The sequence below is a fragment of the Phoxinus phoxinus genome (genome assembly GCF_949152265.1).
Source record: "Phoxinus phoxinus genome assembly, chromosome: 8".
Classification (NCBI taxonomy): Eukaryota; Metazoa; Chordata; class Actinopteri; order Cypriniformes; family Leuciscidae; genus Phoxinus; species Phoxinus phoxinus.
Genome location: NC_136883.1, coordinates 37,857,866 through 37,880,365, shown reverse-complemented (window position 1 = coordinate 37,880,365; position 22,500 = coordinate 37,857,866). Strand labels below are relative to the sequence as shown.

Sequence of the window (22,500 nt, the reverse complement as noted above, 5' to 3'; positions counted from 1 at the left end):
AGTGTATGTGAGAGTATGTGTGTGTGTGTGTGTGTGTGTGTGTGTGTGTGTGTGTGTGTGTGTGTAAAAGTGTATGTGAGAGTATGTGTGTGAGTGCGAGTGTGTGAGTGCGAGTGTGTGCGTGAGAGTGTGTGTGAGTGCGAGTGTGTGCGTGAGTATGCGTGTGTGTGTGTGAGTATGCGTGTGTGTGTGTGTGTGTGTGTGTGTGTACCTGAAAGTACAGTGGCTCGGGTGTGAGGTGTGTGTGTGTGAGTGAGAGAGTGTGAGAGAGAGAGTGTGTGTGTGTACCTAAAAAGTACAGTGGCTCGGGTGTGAGGTGTGTGTGTGTGAGTGAGAGAGTGTGAGAGAGAGAGTGTGTGTGTGTACCTGAAAGTACAGTGGCTCGGGTGTGAGGTGTGTGTGTGTGAGTGAGAGAGTGTGAGAGAGAGAGTGTGTGTGTGTACCTGAAAGTACAGTGGCTCGGGTGTGAGGTGTGTGTGTGTGAGTGAGAGAGTGTGAGAGAGAGTGTGTGTGTGTGTGTGTGTGTGTGTGTGTGTGTGTGTGTGTGTGTGTACCTGAAAGTACAGTGGCTCGGGTGTGAGGTGTGTGTGTGCGAGTGTGTGTACCTGAAAGTACAGTGGCTCGGGTGTGAGGTGTGTGTTGGGTGTCTCTGGAGGGGTGGATCTCCTCTGTGCTGCTGCACGACATCCGAAGCTCATCTGGAAGTCCTGCGGGTCACATGCGGGTCACATGATGCAGAATAACTCACAAGTTTCGGAGAAACGCTTTCATGTTTTGTTTCTTTCAAAACTTTTCAAAACTTGCACCAGAACCTGTTTCAGAGTGTGTGTTCTCGAGCACCAAACACTGGTGTGTGTGAATGAACGGCCAGAACACAGTAAATTTTGTGTCTTCTGTTAGAACGGTGTCGTGTAAGCGGCCCCTAAGTTAATATAATGATCTTTACAACAGAAGTGAATCAACTTTATCTGGACAATAACTTTACTCTAGAGCTGCTGTAAAGCCAAACACTCTCTGTTACTGTAATCTCCTGTTATCTCTGTAAAGCTGCTGTGAAACACTCTATACAGTTAAAGCGCTGTATAGATGGAGGAGACGTGACTTGTCGTGTGAGCGGTGGAGTACCTGTGTGTAGCTCCTCTCAGGTGTTCTGCTGCCTCTGAAGAACGGTGTGTTCCTGTCGGCCCACGGCTTCTGGACAGCATTCCCCCAGCTGACCGCTGTGAACACACACACACACACACACACACACACACACACACACACACACACACACACACACGTTTAAAGGCCCATTCACACCAAGAATGATAACATAACAATAACTATAACAATAACTACAATGAAATCAGAAACAGAAAGAGCTTTTGTTTGCACACAAAATAATTTGTTTTGGTGACAGAAGAAGCGTACAGTACACAGATAGTAAAATAAAAAAGTTAAATAAAAAATAAAGATATATGTGAACAACACGCATATGTAAAAATATATATAATTATAACGATAACTGTAATTGGTATGAATTCAGGTGAAGGAGAGATCTTACCTGTCATGACGCCAGCGTCCACAGCCTGCAAACACACACACACACACACACACACACACACACACATGAGAGAACAGCAACCGTAATAATATAATCCTCATTAAACCTGAAACAGAGACGAGCATAACCTTCATCCTTCCCTCGCGGGTCAAAATGACCCGAGCCCTAAAATTATACTTTTTTTTTCAGAAAGATTATTTTATTTCATTTTGATTGTATTTTTACTAAAAAAAAAATTGGAGATTTTTCGTTATTTACTTATTTGCCTTTAAAATGACTAGATTTGATCAATAAATAATATTTAAGCACATTCCTCAAAACTAAAATTCTAAATAACTCACTATTTCATGCATAACCCATTTAATTTAGCATAAAATATCTGACATTGTGTGTCTTTGCCTCTTGTGGGATAATAATATAAGATGATATTTCATGACTCTAGATGGCCTTATATCTCTATATGGAGCAGATGAGCTGTTCCTCTGGGTCCTAAAGTCAGTTTCTCTCAGTATACACTCAGATACACATGTAGACGTTATACAGTAGTTTTATTGGTAAAAGTTTAAGCATTTTAATTAGAATTTTGAGCATTTTTAGGGTTTTCTATGTTTACTGAAGCATTCCTCGCATCCATTCATTCCTAAAGGGGTCAAACTGACCCGAGAGAGAAGGACTTGTTACTCTTTAAATTTCAACCACAAAACTCCTCAAATCCATTAAATATTTGTAGTTCAAGTGCGATAAAAGTCCTGGGGTCTTGGACCCCTCTAATGAACACCCAATTTTCAAAATGACCCGAGGGCAGGGTTTAGCGTACCGCCGTGGGTGTGTGTTGATTGGTGGAGGTGTTGTTGGCTCCCTGGTTGTGTTTAGGACTGCAGTATCCGCTGTCACTGTCGATGTCGGCCTCGCTGGCGCCCTGCTCACTGGACGACTCCTGCTGCGACGTGCGCCTGCGCCGAGCTTTATTATTCCACAGCTGAGGACTCGCCTGATCCGACACACACCTGACCGCCCCGCTGCCGGACGCCTCGCCGGGGAAATCTGAACACACATACGGCACACACGTTTGAATGAATGATTCAATGACTCACTCATTAAGACAGTCAAATGACTCGTTCCTGAATGAATCAGCCGTTTGAATAAATGATTCAATGACTCACTCATTAAGACAGTCAAATGATTCGTTCCTGAATGGATCAGCCGTTTGAATGAATGATTCAATGACTCACTCATTAAGACAGTCAAATGCTTCGTTCCTGAATGAATCAGCCGTTTGAATTAATGATTCAATGACTCACTCATTAACACAGTCAAATGATTCGTTCCTGAATGAATCAGCCGTTTGAATTAATGATTCAATGACTCACTCATTAACAGTCAAATGATTCGTTCCTGAATGAATCAGCCGTTTGAATTAATGATTCAATGACTCACTCATTAAGACAGTCAAATGATTTGTTCATGAATGAATCAGCCATTTGAATAAATGATTCAATGACTCATTCATTAAGACAGTCAAATGATTCGTTCCTGAATGAATCAGCCGTTTGAATTAATGATTCAAAGACTCACTCATTAACAGTGACTTGCTACCGATATTTTATATGCTATTTTTGTCAATATCGCACAGTCGATAAAAGGTCAAAGGTCAGTACCTGTCTGCTGCGCTGCGTCCACCAACAGCACCGTCTTGGACCTCCCATCAGGCCCGGTCGCACACACTTCCTTCTGCACCGCCACGCTGCGCATCACGGGACGCTTGGCTCTTATTGGCTGAGCCATCGGTTGCTGTGAGTGATGTAAACGACACATCAGGGTTAGATTAAATTACTGAAATCTACAGTCACATACACTGCCCGACTGATGCCATCGGGTCGCCCTGCTAATTTCTGCGTCAGCCATTAAAAAAATCCCTATTGGTTGTAGCGATATATATCGTCTACGCTAATATCTTGGTTGTTGTTTTAACGATGTGCTGTCTGATATTATCGAGTATTATCGACTAGTGTGCTTGTGCATTTAGAGCGCACACGTTCAATACTCTATTAAAGAGTTACTCTATTAAAATGCCTTTATAAGACCTCTAATATTCAAGATAAGGAGCAAAAATACACGGTGGTGTTTCCTTACTGAATGAACGAATCAGCCGGTTGAATGAATGATTCAATGACTCACTCATTAAGACAGTCAAATGCTTCGTTCCTGAAAGAATCAGCCGTTAGAATGAATCGTTTGAAACTCAATGACTCACTCATTAAGACAGTCAAATGATTCGTTCCTGAATGAATCAGCCGTTTGAATGAATCGTTTGAAACTCAATGACTCACTCATTAACAGTGACTCGCTCAATTTCACATTTAAAGTGTCTTTTTATTTTTTTTAACAATTTCAAAATATCAATATTCAATGTTTTATGTTTAAAACATCATGTTTATGCATTTGTTTATGCATTTATATTTATTTATGTACCTCTGAGCCTCATTAACCAGTCTGTGTAAATGCCACCAGATGAAACTTCTGTATTTTCGATATTTTAGAATTAGATTTTTGTCAATATTGCACAGTGGATCAGCAGTCACATCTCTCGTGTGTGTGTGTGTGTGTGTGTGTGTGTGTGTGTGTTCAGGGCTCATCTCATACCTTGTGCAGTACAGGTGTTCGTGGGACGCCTCTCCCCCTCTGTGGTGACGGTCTCTCGCTGCAGTCGGACACGGGGTTCAACACGCCGGCCGGCACGGGTCCCGCAAACGGCCCCGGGAAGGGCTGGTAGAAGCCCATGACAGGCGGGCAGGGCGTGGGCATGATGGCGTGGTAGTACGTGGCGTAATCGCTGGTGACGGGAGGCTGAGGGGACGACAGGATCGGGTACGCCAGGTACGGCCCGCCGGGGCTCGGGTTGAGCTGCTGCCAGCGCTGATCTCCTCCGTTATACATGGGCAGCTGTCGACTGAAGGCAAGGCAAGCTGGTTTATTCATAAAGCACAATCAAAACAGATAGTTGAGCAATAAAGCATATGTGACCCTGGACCACACAACCAGTCACATGGGTAATTTTTTTAAAAATTGGGATGTATACATCATCTGAATAAATAATCTCTCCACTGATGTGTGGTGTGTTAGGATAGGACAATATTTGGTCGAGACACAACTATTGAAAATCTGGAATCTGAGGAGCAAAAAAATGTAAACATTGAGAAAATCTCCTTTAAAAGTTGTACATTTATGTTCACGATTGTGCTGCATTCACTCACACAAATACATGTTTTATATATTTACGGCAGGACATTTACTAAATATCTTCATGGAACATGATCTTAATATCCTCATGATTTTTGGCATAAAAGAAAAATGTATAATTGTGACCCGTACAATGTATAGTTGCTATTGCCACAGATATACCCGTGCGGCTCCAGACTGGGTTTGTGATCCAGGGTCACATGCAAAAACGAAGACATTAATAACAAGACAAAAACACTATTACACAACATAAAGACATCATGTTTCAACATCTCTCATAACGGTGTTCAACAAAAACCTGTGAGAAAGTCCACAACTTCCTTACTTGAGTGAAAGTACAGATACTGCTGGTCAATATTACGCCAGTACATTTACATGTATTCATTTAGCAGATGCTTTTATCCAAAGCGACTTACGAAGGAGAACAATAGAAGCAGTGAAACTAACAATATGCAAGTGCTGTGGCCCTTCCCAGTTTATTCTAACGCAGTGCATGTACTTTTTCTTTTCAACTTTTACCAGAAGTACTTGTTTTTAAAAGTACTTGAGTATGAAAAGTAAAAAAGTAAATGTCAATGCATTGCGAACGCAGTCATGAGTGCTGGGGGAGGCGGGGGGTTCGGGGCGGACTAGTATCTGTTGGCGGACAGGGAAACCAGTTTGAATACAGTCTCTGTTTATGCAATTCCATCTGTGACACAAAGGACACTTCAGCTGTGACACACACACACACACACACACACACACACACACACACACACACACACACACACACACACACACACACACACACACACACACACACACACACACACACACACACACACACACACACACACACACACACACACACACACACACACACACACACACACACACAAAGTGTGCACTTCCTCCAATTCAAAGTGAACAGGAAGGAAAAGAAGCAGGATCCATTGGGAATAGAGGCGATAACACACACACACGCACACGCACACGCACACACACACACACACACACACACGGTCATTTCATAGACTTCTAATGTTTTTATATTGAGTTCATCTACCTATATATTACAGGAACGTGTGTGTGTGTGTGTGTGTGTGTGTGTGTGTGAGTTGCTCTGGTTCTCCTGTACGAAGGGGTAGCAGGTGATCAGTGTGTGTGTGTGTGTGTGTGTGTGTGTGAGTTGCTCTGGTTCTCCTGTACGAAGGGGTAGCAGGTGATCAGTGTGTGTGTGTGTGTGTGTGTGTGTGTGAGTTGCTCTGGTTCTCCTGTACGAAGGGGTAGCAGGTGATCAGTGTGTGTGTGTGTGTGTGTGTTGCTCTGGTTCTCCTGTACGAAGGGGTAGCGGGTGATCAGTTAGTGTGTGTGTGTGTGTGTGTGTGTGTACCTGTTGCTCTGGTTCTCCTGGACGAAGGGGTAGCAGGTGATCAGTGTGTGTGTGTGTGTGTGTGTTGCTCCGGTTCTCCTGTACGAAGGGGTAGCGGGTGATCAGTTAGTGTGTGTGTGTGTGTGTGTACCTGTTGCTCTGGTTCTCCTGGACGAAGGGGTAGCAGGTGATCAGTGTGTGTGTGTGTGTGTGTTGCTCCGGTTCTCCTGTACGAAGGGGTAGCGGGTGATCAGGTAGTGTGTGTGTGTGTGTGTGTGTGTGTGTGTGTGTGTGTGTGTGTACCTGTTGCTCTGGTTCTCCTGGACGAAGGGGTAGCAGGTGATCAGGTATGAGGGGATTTGTGTGGGCTCAGCTCCACCCTCGCCGCACAGACTCATGGGTAATAATGAAGATTCAACACCTTTCTTCTGAGGGATAAACGGTTCCACTTCAGCAGAGAGCTTCACATCCTGAAACACACACACACACTCGTGTATTTAGACACATAACGCTGCATTACAGGGCTAAAAACTGCATTTACTACCATTGAACTGTTAGTTATATGTACGTTTTATTCCATTTTTTACTTGATCCCGCTTTTCTCCTGAGCCCACAAGAGCAAACATGAACACAGCAAGCATAGCACGGTTAGTTCAAAGTGATGAACTAAAATGACGGTCTGTTAAAAAAATGTAAGTAGTATTTATAAGACAAATATAATCACATGCACTACAGCATCATATTTTATGCAGTTTGATGCAAAGAACTGGTAACAAAAGATAGGGTTAGTGTGTGTGTCTGTGTGTGTGTGTGTGTGTGTGTGTGTGTGTGTGTGTGTGTGTGTGTGTGTGTGTGTGTGTGTCGGAGCACAGCATACTACCATAACTACTAATACAATATCTTTTTACTGCAGAAAGAAATAGTATGATAGTACGTCATTCTGAATTAGAGATGAGCCAGGTGTCAGCACACACACACACACACACACACACACACACACACACACACACACACACACGTCGGTCACATGTCTTACAGTTTAGCATGTCTGAAGCACGCAGTCGACGATCAAATGATCTAAACATCACACAGGAGAGTAAATGACAGAAGTGACATCTCTGTCCGAGCAGCTCAAGGAATCTGGAGCGAGAACAGGTCATGTGACCGTGATGTCATCACATTCCACACGTTCTCAGGTGAAAACACTTCCTGCAGAGAAGCTCGACATCATTCCTATAATCATGTCCCCAAGCAGGAAGAGTCAATGATTAAATGGGTCAGGCACACGCTGTACCAACACTTCCTCATCATCATCATCACACCATCTCTACATCTCAGGAAAACCACCGTGATCCCGGTCGGATGACACTCGAGCTGTAAATGGTGTACGGTTCTCACTATTTGACTGGTTCTGGGTTATGATTTTTCTGGCTACAGTTTTTTGGTATTAATGCATGTTTGTATGCTCAGCACCAACAAGGTTATCACTTTTAACACAGTTGACTTTGAACACCGACGCATGTGTCATTCCTATTCTGCTCCCGCGCACAGCGACTCTTCCCTCCACAGACGCACGTCTGTAAATTAGGGAATGAACTGATAGGGTGAACCTGTTTAACCGAAGCTAATTTCTGTGTGTTTCTCCATCATCCTCATACAATGTCACTTCTCTGTGTTTTACGGCCCTGATGAGAGCGTCTGTCTCCTCGGCTGTGTGTGTGTGTGTGTGTGTGTGTGTGTGTGTGTGTTTGTGAATGGAGTGTGTGTTATAGTATATAGCAGCAATTGTTCGTCTGTAGGTGGTGGGCGGAGCTCTGTACACTCTTCCGATTGTGATGTCACACACACCATCTGCTCTCTCGTCCAATCAGATCACCGACAGTAACATCAGTCCACGCTGCCAATCAAATCTCCAAATGTAAACTATCCCTCAACGTGACAACAAAGCATTAATGATAAACATTAACATCATGATATTTCGGAATTGATTTGTCTCAATATCACGTGACAGTTAGAGCGTAAGTGATCAAGACAAGCGGGCGTCACATCAGGGATTAAAGTGAGGACGGCGGCCGACGTTAAGCTAATTACACAAGCATGTTTGGACAGATTACACTATCAAGTACAGATCAAGACAAGACCACATGTTGAAGAACAGTGGGAATCATACAACATTGGACCCCATTTACTCTCTTTGAAAATCACACCGGTTTGGAACGATGTGAGCAAGTAAATGATGACTTTTGGGTGGACTATCCCTTTAAACGTGCTAGATGTGTGGATCACCCTGGCAGAGAACACGCAGAGCTCCTGAATGGCAGGAGATTCATGAACGTGAAGCGGCGTCTGCTCAATGTGGGCTGAACTAATGAGGGCGACGAGGGGCGCTTTTGTCTTTTCAGCATTTCTGTGTCAAGAGACTGTGTGCTGAAAACAGAGGCTTTTTGTGCTGAAGAAAGACAGGAGAGAGAGAGAGAGAGAGACAGAGAGAGAGAGTTTCTATAGTCTTTTTTAGACAATTTTACAACAGAGTTTGTCTCATATTTGATAAATTTTGCTTAATTGATTATCATTATTTTCCTGTTTATTATTGCTTTTTTTAAACAATCTGTATCGTATAAAGAGCTGTGGAAATAAAGGTGGTTTGACTGTGTCCCCCTCCATGTATTTTGGTTGTAAAGATGTTGTACTTTGGCCGGCTTTGTGGCGCTCAACACATATTTATATGGATGTTTACAGAAACCTCAGTATTAGTTCATGATGATCTGAGCTCTTCCAACCAAAACTGATCTCTAAAGCACATTTCAGCGCTGGGCAGCGATTAAACGGGATTAAAAGTTTGTGTTTACATAATATATGCGTGTACTGTGTATAATTGCATGTATATATTTAAGAAATATTTGCATGTAGGCTATATACTGCATATATATATATATTTTTAATACATAATTGATATTATATATTTATATATATATATATTATACATATATATAAAACATTTTTATATACACTGTATAATTATACAGTACACACTATTATGTAAACAAACTTTTTTTATGAAATTTCACTGAAATGTGCTTTAGAGATCAGTTTTGGTTGGAAAAGCTCAGATCATCATGAACTAATACTGAGGTTTCTGTAAACGTCCATATAAATATGTGTTGAGCGCCACAAAGCCGGCCACTGAGATTAAACCAAGTAAAATAACAAACAAAATAAAGAACAAGTGGTTTTGCATTACAAATACATTAAGGTAATCACTCCAAAAAATTGTCAAATTAAAAACTTTTCTAATTTTGGACGTGGAGTTTTTGAGAAAATGTGGGTCAATCTCCAACAGGACCCGACAGCATCGCTCTGAGAACACAAACACACGTGACACCGTTCTGAGAAACATCCGGAGACGCTCTGATAGGACAGACTTGAGCAGGAACACGAGGAGAAATGCACATAAACTGACAGACAGGAACATCTCAGGCGCGCGAGGAATCTGATCAATGCAGAAAAACCTGACAGATCAGATGCGATCGGTGTCTGCAGAAACCAGCAACACACACACACACAGTCACACACACACACAAAACTCCAATCTAGACCAAATAAACAGAGATAACCCAACTCACAGTAATATCACAGTAACTGTACAGTCAGTCATGTAATATCAGTCGATCAGTCATGTAATATAACAGTCGATCAGTCATGTAAGATCACAGTCGATCAGTCATGTAAGATCACAGTCGATCAGTCATGTAATATCACAGTCGATCAGTCATGTAATATAACAGTCGATCAGTCATGTAATATCACAGTCGATCAGTCATGTAATATCACAGTCGATCAGTCATGTAATATCACAGTCGATCAGTCATGTAATATCACAGTCGTACAGTCATGTAATATAACAGTCGATCAGTCATGTAATATCACAGTCGATCAGTCATGTAAGATCACAGTCGATCAGTCATGTAATATAACAGTCGATCAGTCATGTAATATCACAGTCGATCAGTCATGTAATATCACAGTCGATCAGTCATGTAATATCACAGTCGATCAGTCATGTAATATCACAGTCGATCAGTCATGTAATATAACAGTCGATCAGTCATGTAATATCACAGTCGATCAGTCATGTAAGATCACAGTCGATCAGTCATGTAATATAACAGTCGATCAGTCATGTAATATCACAGTCGATCAGTCATGTAATATCACAGTCGATCAGTCATGTAATATCACAGTCGATCAGTCATGTAATATAACAGTCGATCAGTCATGTAATATCACAGTCGATCAGTCATGTAATATCACAGTCGATCAGTCATGTAATATCACAGTCGATCAGTCATGTAATATAACAGTCGATCAGTCATGTAATATCAGTCGATCAGTCATGTAATATCACAGTCGATCAGTCATGTAATATCAGTCGATCAGTCATGTAATATCAGTCGATCAGTCATGTAATATAACAGTCGATCAGTCATGTAAGATCACAGTCGATCAGTCATGTAATATAACAGTCGATCAGTCATGTAAGATCACAGTCGATCAGTCATGTAAGATCACAGTCGATCAGTCATGTAATATAACAGTCGATCAGTCATGTAATATCACAGTCGATCAGTCATGTAATATCACAGTCGATCAGTCATGTAATATCACAGTCGATCAGTCATGTAATATCACAGTCGATCAGTCATGTAATATCACAGTCGATCAGTCATGTAATATCACAGTCGATCAGTCATGTAATATCACAGTCGATCAGTCATGTAATATCACAGTCGATCAGTCATGTAATATCACAGTCGATCAGTCATGTAATATAACAGTCGATCAGTCATGTAATATCAGTCGATCAGTCATGTAATATCACAGTCGATCAGTCATGAAATATCAGTCGATCAGTCATGTAATATCACAGTCGATCAGTCATGTAATATAACAGTCGATCAGTCATGTAATATCACAGTCGATCAGTCATGTAATATCACAGTCGATCAGTCATGTAATATAACAGTCGATCAGTCATGTAATATCACAGTCGATCAGTCATGTAATATCACAGTCGATCAGTCATGTAATATCACAGTCGATCAGTCATGTAATATAACAGTCGATCAGTCATGTAATATCACAGTCGATCAGTCATGTAATATCAGTCGATCAGTCATGTAATATAACAGTCGATCAGTCATGTAATATAACAGTCGATCAGTCATGTAATATAACAGTCGATCAGTCATGTAATATCACAGTCGATCAGTCATGTAATATCACAGTCGATCAGTCATGTAATATCACAGTCGATCAGTCGATCAGTCATGTAATATAACAGTCGATCAGTCATGTAATATCACAGTCGGTCAGTCATGTAATATCACAGTCGATCAGTCATGTAATATCACAGTCGATCAGTCATGTAATATCACAGTCGATCAGTCATGTAATATAACAGTCGATCAGTCATGTAATATCACAGTCGATCAGTCATGTAATATCACAGTCGATCAGTCATGTAATATCACAGTCGATCAGTCATGTAATATCACAGTCGATCAGTCATGTAATATAACAGTCGATCAGTCATGTAATATAACAGTCGTACAGTCGATCAGTCATGTAATATAACAGTCGATCAGTCATGTAATATCACAGTCGGTCAGTCATGTAATATCACAGTCGGTCAGTCATGTAATACAACAGTCGATCAGTCATGTAATATCACAGTCGATCAGTCATGTAATATAACAGTCGATCAGTCATGTAATATCACAGTCGATCAGTCATGTAATATCACAGTCGATCAGTCATGTAATATAACAGTCGATCAGTCATGTAATATAACAGTCGATCAGTCATGTAATATTACAGTCGATCAGTCATGTAATATCACAGTCGGTCAGTCATGTAATATCACAGTCGATCAGTCATGTAATATCACAGTCGATCAGTCATGTAATATCACAGTCGATCAGTCATGTAATATCACAGTCGATCAGTTAGGGCTGGGCGATAAAACGATAACGATAATTATCGCGATATCATTTTTCTCGATAAAACGATATCAAGAGTTCGATAAATGTTCGATAATGTTTTTGCGCCAAAAGCGGAACGAATCTCATTTGAACCGCGCGCGCCACACGGACCGTTTATCCGCTCGGCTCAAAGTCCAAACGGCAGCGCAGCGCGAGTTCACTAGAGCAGACGCGTTTACTCTGATCGGTCTCGGTCAGGAGATCCAGTGAGAAGCGCTTGAATTCAGTGAAGAACACAAATGTCTCAGTGATTTAAACCAGTTTAAAGGCAGATGAAACAGCGCTGACGAACATGAGAAACACTGCGCAGCGATACAGTCAGAAGCTTCTCCGTCGACACATTCCCATCATCATTTACCACGGATTTAACGTTACTGTAACGTTAGCCTAGTAATATTAACTGCACCATGAAATGTGCGTGGGATATATATATATATATATATATATATATATATATATATTGAATTGTATAATATTATTAATGTAGACAATGTATTAAAGGACTAATGGAATATAATTACAGTTTTTAATAATGTATTTAGGCTGTACTGGGTTTCATAAATACCATAGAAACCATAAAGTTACATTTTATCTGTGGTTATCATGATCTAAATGCATGATGCTGGATGACCAATGATTAATTTAAATAAAACTAAAGAATATTACATTTTACCAAAAAATAATGTTGTTACTTTTTTTAACAGATGTTACTGTTTTTGTTAATGAACATAAATTGTTAAATCTGCATCCTAACTCAAGCTAATACTACTGAAATAAAGATATTTATTTTGTTAAGGAAAAATGACAAATGTTTGAATGTTCTACCTCGGATTTGTGTTTGTCATGATATTTTCTGACAATAAAGAGTAGTTTAAAAACACAACGCTCTGGTTTCTACAGCTTTCACTTAGGAGTAAAAATCTGTCTTTAAACTTGAAATAAATAAAGATTTGACATTTATCGATAATTATCGATATCGACTGATATAAAAAAAAATATCGTGATATTTTTTTTTGGCCATATCGCCCAGCCCTACGATCAGTCATGTAATATCACAGTCGATCAGTCATGTAATATAACAGTCGATCAGTCATGTAATATAACAGTCGGTCAGTCATGTAATACAACAGTCGATCAGTCATGTAATATCACAGTCGATCAGTCATGTAATATAACAGTCGATCAGTCATGTAATATCACAGTCGATCAGTCATGTAATATCACAGTCGATCAGTCATGTAATATCACAGTCGATCAGTCATGTAATATAACAGTCGATCAGTCATGTAATATCACAGTCGATCAGTCATGTAATATAACAGTCGATCAGTCATGTAATATAACAGTCGATCAGTCATGTAATATCACAGTCGATCAGTCATGTAATATCACAGTCGATCAGTCATGTAATATAACAGTCGATCAGTCATGTAATATCACAGTCGATCAGTCATGTAATATCACAGTCGATCAGTCATGTAATATCACAGTCGATCAGTCATGTAATATCACAGTCGATCAGTCATGTAATATAACAGTCGATCAGTCATGTAATATCACAGTCGATCAGTCATGTAATATCACAGTCGATCAGTCATGTAATATCACAGTCGTGTAATATAACAGTCGTACAGTCGATCAGTCATGTAATATAACAGTCGTACAGTCGATCAGTCATGTAATATCACAGTCATGTAATATAACAGTCGTACAGTCGATCAGTCATGTAATATAACAGTCGTACAGTCGATCAGTCATGTAATATCACAGTCGATCAGTCATGTAATATAACAGTCGATCAGTCATGTAATATCACAGTCGATCAGTCATGTAATATCACAGTCGATCAGTCATGTAATATCACAGTCGATCAGTCATGTAATATCACAGTCGATCAGTCATGTAATATAACAGTCGATCAGTCATGTAATATCACAGTCGATCAGTCATGTAATATCACAGTCGATCAGTCATGTAATATCACAGTCGTGTAATATAACAGTCGTACAGTCGATCAGTCATGTAATATCACAGTCGTACAGTCGATCAGTCATGTAATATCACAGTCGTGTAATATAACAGTCGTACAGTCGATCAGTCATGTAATATCACAGTCGTACAGTCGATCAGTCATGTAATATCACAGTCGTGTAATATAACAGTCGTACAGTCGATCAGTCATGTAATATCACAGTCGTACAGTCGATCAGTCATGTAATATCACAGTCGTACAGTCGATCAGTCATGTAATATCACAGTCATGTAATATAACAGTCGTACAGTCGATCAGTCATGTAATATAACAGTCGTACAGTCGATCAGTCATGTAATATAACAGTCGTACAGTCGATCAGTCATGTAATATCACAGTCGTGTAATATAACAGTCGTACAGTCGATCAGTCATGTAATATCACAGTCATGTAATATAACAGTCGTACAGTCGATCAGTCATGTAATATCACAGTCATGTAATATAACAGTCGTACAGTCGATCAGTCATGTAATATAACAGTCGTACAGTCGATCAGTCATGTAATATAACAGTCGTACAGTCGATCAGTCATGTAATATCACAGTCATGTAATATAACAGTCGTACAGTCGATCAGTCATGTAATATCACAGTCGATCAGTCATGTAATATAACAGTCGTACAGTCGATCAGTCATGTAATATCACAGTCATGTAATATAACAGTCGTACATTCGATCAGTCATGTAATATCACAGTCGATCAGTCATGTAATATCACAGTCATATTATATCACAGTCGATCAGTCATGTAATATAACAGTCGTACAGTCGATCAGTCATGTAATATCACAGTCGATCAGTCATGTAATATCACAGTCGATCAGTCATGTAATATCACAGTCATATTATATCACTTCTAACTAAATCATATAAAACTACGCAAAATAACATCAGTCACAGTAGTATCACTCACGAACATTAATCACCTCAGTATTATAAACAGAAAATAAACTATTAATCACATCAAATCTGTTGTTATTATGAATGTTTACTTGATCCAAACACAGTATGTTATTGTTTCTACGAGTGTCAATCACTCACATTTCAACCTTCATAAAGCAGATGTGTGTGGTGGACAATAACCACGGTTCCTGACGGGAGACTACAGTACAGTGCTGGTACTATGGTACTTTGACGTATACCGTAGTAATAAATCATTCCCGTCTTGATGTGCCATAATATTTATTTACTCGGTTCTCCGAATTACTTTAAAAATCATCAGAGTATTACCACGGTACTGTAATAAATAATTATATATATATTCACACAAACGCTACGCGACTATTGAGCTCTGGTAATAATCGCCATGTTCATTGATATTTCATTAATTACTGTTATAGATCTGGATTAGTTTCATTGATTATAACAGGGGCGTCATTGTTTTGACGCGTCCCTTCGCTCTCAGCATCGCGTCAGCTCTGATATACACAACTAACACACACACGAACACAAATCAACGCATATTTCACACACACGTGAGTGTTTGGTCACAATAATAATCCGTCATTATGCCGTTTTGGACTTTAATCTCGTGAGCGCTGCTAATGCTAAAGCTAATGTGAGGCCAGCGGGTGTTAATCGCGTTCGTGTTTCGATAAATCGAGTTACCTTTCTCTCGCCAGTGTCCATCTCGCACACCGACACCGGAACCGAGCCGCGAGCTGCTGTCAGGAGGCCGTTAACGGAGACATGACCCGGTGCTCCGGTTCTGATGTCCGTCACTGACTGATTGACTGACACTCATCTGGGACGGAAGCCGCGGAGGGTCAGTAGGGACGTGCGTTTCTGTAATTCGGTCAAGCTGCCCTTAGGGGGCGCGTGAGAGCAGGAAACAACTTACGCATGCGCAGAAATAACAGCAACAGCTAAAAAAAAAACATTTTTTTTTATTGAACAATGTCATATGGCAACAAAAAATATATAATTACACTATGACAGTAGGATCAGGTGCAAAAGTGCATTACAGAAAAGAAGAAGAAAAGAACAAAAATAAGAAAGATATCATTGTAAAATATACAGAACTTAGGTTTCACTTTCAGATATTTAGATTTGTGTATATCAAATTTAACAGCAACCGAGATGTTGTTGTCATCAGTTATGACGATTTCAAATTGACATAAAGTTGCTGTTCCAATATGATTTATATAAACAAAGACAATAATCAGGCCTGTGATTCCATTATCACCAACACCAAAGCAACACATGAAAAAATGTAAATTATTATTTTTTATGAATATGTTTTGAAGATATAAGTGCAAAACTTACAGGCACTCACTTCCATCACTCATCATCACTCTGCACTTCAGCTGCTCGTCAGAGTTTCTGTCCAATCAAACTGCTCTCTAGAATCTGAAGCTCCGCCCCCTACACTATAAATAGACGCTGAAGCTGAGGCACCCAGTATTGTAAAGCTCAGATTTGTTTTTTTGTGTGTTTTCCCAAAATTAATGATGTCATTGTGTTTCTGTGAATTCATGCTCTATTTTTAACCCACAAAACAATACCGTTCTCAGTATCCTTCAAAACAACCCGAATAATCCTGGCACAGAAAACATAACCCAGCCGTTGAGTTACACACGTTTACAGTGATAAACTACAGGGATTGTGTTATTATCTGATGGCCCGGACACTAGTGTACACTTACACACTGCAAGCCGAAGTACATAGTATACAACAACACTGTAATAATTAATATCTGCCAAATATCTGTCAATTAAACAAGATGCACAAATTAATTAATTCATGATATGCAATCTGTAATACAACATGCCATCCATAATTGTATTTTAATATAAAAAAATAATTATTGTGTGTATAAATTGACATGTGGGCTATAAACATTGTATTGTTCAGTCTGTTAACTTTTGGTGTGATGTACACATTTACTGCAGTGACCGATACACTGAATAAACAGAAATTAGTTAATTAGTTAATTTAGTTATTGCATATGAATATCATATACTGACCCAACTCATATATTAACTCATGAAATCTCTGTGCATTATTCAAGCTAAAGTTTTGTCATGAAACTCTAGATGGCGTAAGATTAATCTTAAATCAATCTGCGTGCAATCACATCATTTCATATAGTTTTTGCTTTAACATTGGTGTGAACCGTTTAGCGTATTATTATTATTATTATTATATTTTTTGTTCTATGGAGTATTTGCGTTATTACACTTGATTTAACCCCTTATATTGGCATAAGCCATTACATATGTAAAACAGTAATATCCTATACTAAACCTAAACTAATCTTGACTAACTATATATCATTTGAAAGCTTACAATCTCTAGTTTACATATTTGACTGATTTTCAAAATAAAAACAGAGGAGCCGTAATTTATCAATTTGCATCAAGAATATGTTCATCCTCCTCAGGCGTGTTCAGACCTTTATTTTGAAATAGTGATGAACATGAAAAATCATGAAAGAATGGTAGAAACCTCAGTTTGTTTTCATGCCAAGAGTTCAAAAGATAGCATCCGTTCCATTCTTTTAGAAAAAAAGGTCTGAAAATGTTTTAAATATAAAGAAAACAATAATAGATTCAGCATTAGTGATGTGCAGCGAGCTATAATGCACATACGTGATCTTCTGTGTTTCTTAGAGGTTGAGTTCATTTCAAAATCTGCCAAACTTCCAACACTACTTCTGAATAGGATGTCTACTTCATAAATTGTATGATAATTGTAAAAATAATGGTTCAGACTCAAACCACATATGGAAATGGAGGCGCCCTTATATGTGCAGTGATGTCCACTAGTGGAGAAGTGTGGTACTGCGCACAAACTACATCTCACTGAACGCTCATTTCAAAAGATATCAACCTAACATTTGAAACACAACTTGTTCAGATTTTTGACTTTGATTTTTGTGCATTTTTAGAGTCCACCAGGTTTTGAAAATATATATTTTATATAGCTAAAATATGAATAATTAATTTTTTAACATTGTACATTTTCATAAACTCAAACTTCTATAACTCTTTTTCTGTTTAACTTTCTTAATTTATTTCACTTCTACAAAAATCTGCCAAATGTCTTCTTTAAAACAAGACCAATCTGACATCTATATTCCAAAGCATTCTTGAATTACAAACATTTAAGTTCGGAATGTGCATTTTCATGTCTATTGAAAAAGGTGGTGCGCTTAAAGGGTTAATATTATGTAGCCTAAAGCTCTTTTGTTTGTTGTTTTCATTATTATTTTGTAAAGCACTTTGATCATAGCAGCTATAAATGGGCTATATATGAATAATATTATTAATATCCTCACTTCAGTTCATGTCCCCCTATCAATGGAAAACCAGACCACTCTTACATTCACCTGAAGGTGGCGCTGTTGTTTTCCATTCTATCGTGACAAACTCATGAATCTCAAACTTATTTGCTCGCCTTTCTCAACATAATGACCTGGAAACCTGCAAGTGATAAAGCCGCTCACCTGTGTGTGCTCATTAGAGGACTCGCTGTGTCATTAACACACACACACACACACACACACACATCATTAATGAAACACTGGTGGCTGTGAGTAAACAAACGAGGAACTCTTTCTCATTGCCAGATGGAGCAGGAACCAGTGCGTCCCACATCATGCAGACTACTTCGAGAATAGTCGGATGAAGTCGAGGTGTCTGCTTGTTTGCGGTCTGGAAGATTATCAATAATAATGCAAATAAAGTAATATTACCCAGAAGCCCTTGCGCAAAGGAACTGGAGTTGATCGACACGTTCTCTCTTTACTTTATAAACTCTGTTCTTACACATATGCGCAAACTCAATCAATATGCATCAATGCACTGTAAAAAATTGCCTACACCTTTTTTTAAATACACTCAAAATCTAAATAAATAAAGTCGAATCTTGTAAAACTTATAAAAAAAGTTAAAAAATGCCTAAACTTATTTTAAAGTTAAAGCAATGTAAAAACATATGTTTGTCATAACTTATTGATCATATACTGTAATTGTTACATATTATTAAGACATTATTTTATTGGCTTACTGTTTCCAAGCTGCCACTCTAAAAAAATGCTGGGTTGTTTCAACCCAATTTTGGGTCAAATATGGACAAACCCAAACATTGGGTTTAAAAATGTAATTTAAAAATTTAACCCAACGGCTGGGTTTGTCCATATTTGACCCAAAATTGGGTTGAAACAACCCAGCATTTTTTTGTGTAGCCTATACACAGCTTCTAGTGCATAGTAGGCTATAAGTGTGCATATTTTATAATATGAAGTCCATTTCTGCCCCATAAGAGGAAAAAAAAACATAATTATTACATTATACTGTAAAAAAAAAAATTGGTTTAACTTAAAAAAAGCAAGTTACATTGTTACCTTAAAATTTGAGTTTGTTGTAATTAAAAATGTTGAGTTAATACGATGAAGAAGAATGGTTTAATAAACAGAAACTCAAAATAGTGTTATCTTCACACATTCGTTATCGAAGTTGATTTGACAAAAGATAAAAAGTTGTGATAACAAATCATGAAAATATTTTTTTACAGTGTAGAAATTATGACAAAAAATAATAATTATGACATTATTATGACAAGATGAAATTATGACTCAAAAACTACAACAAGAATTCATAATTATGACTGAGAAAGTATTATGTAGCGAATGAGGCTGTGTCATAATTACAACTTTTTATGTCATAATTGTGATTTGCCAAAGCATATTTTTATGCTGCTGTCAAACACGTCTAACTAAGACTTTATCACCCGTTTAATGTCATCTTGCCAATGAAATCTTTTACGCCTCCGCTAATGAGCATAAATGTAAACATGTTTCTGACACTCGCTCAATCTTTCACGCGATCTCCCGCGAAGAGTGTTTTTGGCGCGCACTTCGCCGCTGCTCTGCGCGCGTGTAATTTTATGGGGTTAAAAAAAAGTGCGTAGAGTTTTAGATCTCACGGAGGGGCGCGCGCGCAAACCCCCTCACCCCCCGGCCACCGTAACGGCATGCGTGACTACACAGGTTGTGTTTTCACTTTTACAAGGCTTGCGCGTGATTCTTCTTTTATACACTAATTTAAGTCCACGGGGTTGTTTTATTACACAGCAAACCCCAGACGCCCCGAGAGCACGCGCGTCGCTGGAGTCTCGCACGCAACCACAACATGCGAGGAGGCCACACACACACACACAGCACATTTCTGGGACAGACCTTCCATCCTATTTCGCATGCATTATTATTGATGTCTTATGATCTCTATTGTTATTCCAACTGTTCAACTGAGAAGAGATATGAGGAGAATCTGACGCTTCCAGGACATATCCATCAACACACCATCTCTCATAAACTGCTATTGCTTTTATATTAAAACTAAAAGCATGGCTTCGCTTCAGGAGGCCTTTATTAACCCCTGGAGGAGTGTGTGGATTACCGTTATGATGGATTGATGCACTTTTATGGGCTTCAAAATTTCATCTTCCATTATAAAGCTGGGAGAGCCAGGATATTGTTTAATATAAATCTGATGTGTTCGGCTGACAGAAGAAAGTCATACACACCTAGGATGGCTAATTATGGGATAGTTAAAAATGTTTTGAGTGAATTAACCCTTTACTACCTTTTTAACCCAGAGAACATTCAGAATAATGAATAAAAAAACAATAATTTTATTCTATTAATGTTTTAATCGGTAACACTTTACAACCCAAACTAACCCTTTATTTTAAAATATGAAGACTGAGGACAATATATGTGAATAACTTTGACATGCCTTATGGACTGAAGTGCCTTTGCTTAATTTATTCTATTTTAATTTAATTTGTATTTATTTTCTTTATCAAATTTGTTCTAGTTAATTGTGCACTCTTAAAAATGCTGGGTTGTTTCAACCCAATTTTGGGTCAAATATGCACAAACCCAGCCGTTGGGTTAAATGTTTAAATTACATTTTTAACCCAACGTTTGAGTTTGTCCATATTTGACCCAAAATTGGGTTGAAACAACCCAGCATTTTTAAGAGTGCACAATTAACTAGAACAAATTTGATAAAAAAAATAAATACATGTTCTGCACATAAGTCTCCCAACGAGAGAAAATTGTGTAAATTATGTTTTGTAAATAAGTGAGTTTAATAAAACCAAAAAACAAACAAACTTTACAATAAGGTAGTTATTATTAACATGAACTAACAATGAGCAAATCTTTTGTTATTAATCTTTGTTAGTTATTAATAATACAGTTGTTCATTGTTGATCATGTTAGTTCAGAGCATTAACTAATGTTAACAAATATAATGTTTTAGTAGCGTATAAATGTTGAAAATTAACATTAACTAAGATTAATAAATGTTAGAAGTATTGTTTATTTTTAGTTCATGTTACAAATGTTAACTAATGAACATTATTGTAAAGTGTTACCGTTTTATCTAACATTCAAATAACCAAGATTTTTTTTTTTTTTTACATTTAAAAAACTGGAATTTCTGGGATTATTTAGAAGTAATGATTTCATAACGTAACGGGAACGCCAGCAAAACGTTTCTAGAACATCTCCACATCTCCTTTAGTCTGACACACAGTTAAATAAAGAAGAAAGTAACAAGCTTTTCTCCTCAGATCACCAGAATGACACTGATCATCTGCAGGAACATCCTCCGAGTGTGTGTGTGTGTGTGTGATGTTCACCAGATACAGATGTTCACCTTCATGTCTCTGTGAGGAAAACATCAGTCCTGGAACAATAAGATCATCATATCCATCCCGACCGTCTAAAGTAAATATTATCCCATGAATTACAGCTCCTCGTCTGACATGCATAAAACATGGACCATGGAGACCGTAAACTGTTGTTCACCTCTGACACACACACACACACACACACACACACACACACACACACACACACAACACACACACACACACACACCACACACACTCTTTGATTCCTGGATTGTGTGCAGGTGTAAAATCTGATGTAATATGAGTTATGAGACATGCAACAATATGATTATGCAAGTAAAAGCATAAAACCTATTATATGGACACAGTGGATTTTGAAGTCTTTGCCAACAGAGTTCTCGGCCAAGCTCTAATGAATCTCTAGTGAGTAACACACACACACACCACACACACACACACACACACACCACACACACACACACACACACACACACACACACACACACACACACACACTCCTGAGTAAAGCTGTGATCCTCCGGGACTGTTTCCCGCCCCGACAAAAGATCCAGATTTACTGTCGGATAATCAGTCGTGTTTACCAGAGGTGGGGGGGGCACAATCTGTGTGGCCGAGAG

At 38.8% G+C, this 22,500-nt stretch overlaps 1 protein-coding gene across 4 annotated transcripts in view; it reads right to left on the bottom strand.

Moving 5' to 3' along the window:
* The window catches only part of secisbp2l (SECIS binding protein 2-like), a 70,491-nt gene that overhangs the window by 12,816 nt on the left and 35,175 nt on the right, over window positions 1-22,500 (bottom strand). For 2 of the 4 annotated variants that reach the window (XM_079620192.1, XM_079620193.1), the window contains 7 exons: window positions 6,444-6,610; window positions 4,190-4,496; window positions 3,205-3,337; window positions 2,364-2,590; window positions 1,547-1,571; window positions 1,126-1,220; window positions 606-707 (listed from right to left, as the gene is read on the bottom strand). In XM_079620192.1, the coding sequence (XP_079476318.1) occupies window positions 606-707; window positions 1,126-1,220; window positions 1,547-1,571; window positions 2,364-2,590; window positions 3,205-3,337; window positions 4,190-4,496; window positions 6,444-6,538 (984 nt within the window). In that variant the 5' untranslated portion in view covers window positions 6,539-6,610. Of the gene's footprint in view, window positions 1-605; window positions 708-1,125; window positions 1,221-1,546; window positions 1,572-2,363; window positions 2,591-3,204; window positions 3,338-4,189; window positions 4,497-6,443; window positions 6,611-7,176; window positions 7,374-15,823; window positions 16,022-22,500 lie in introns of those variants that run through there. The other 2 variants (XM_079620194.1, XM_079620191.1) reach the window with 2 other exon arrangements.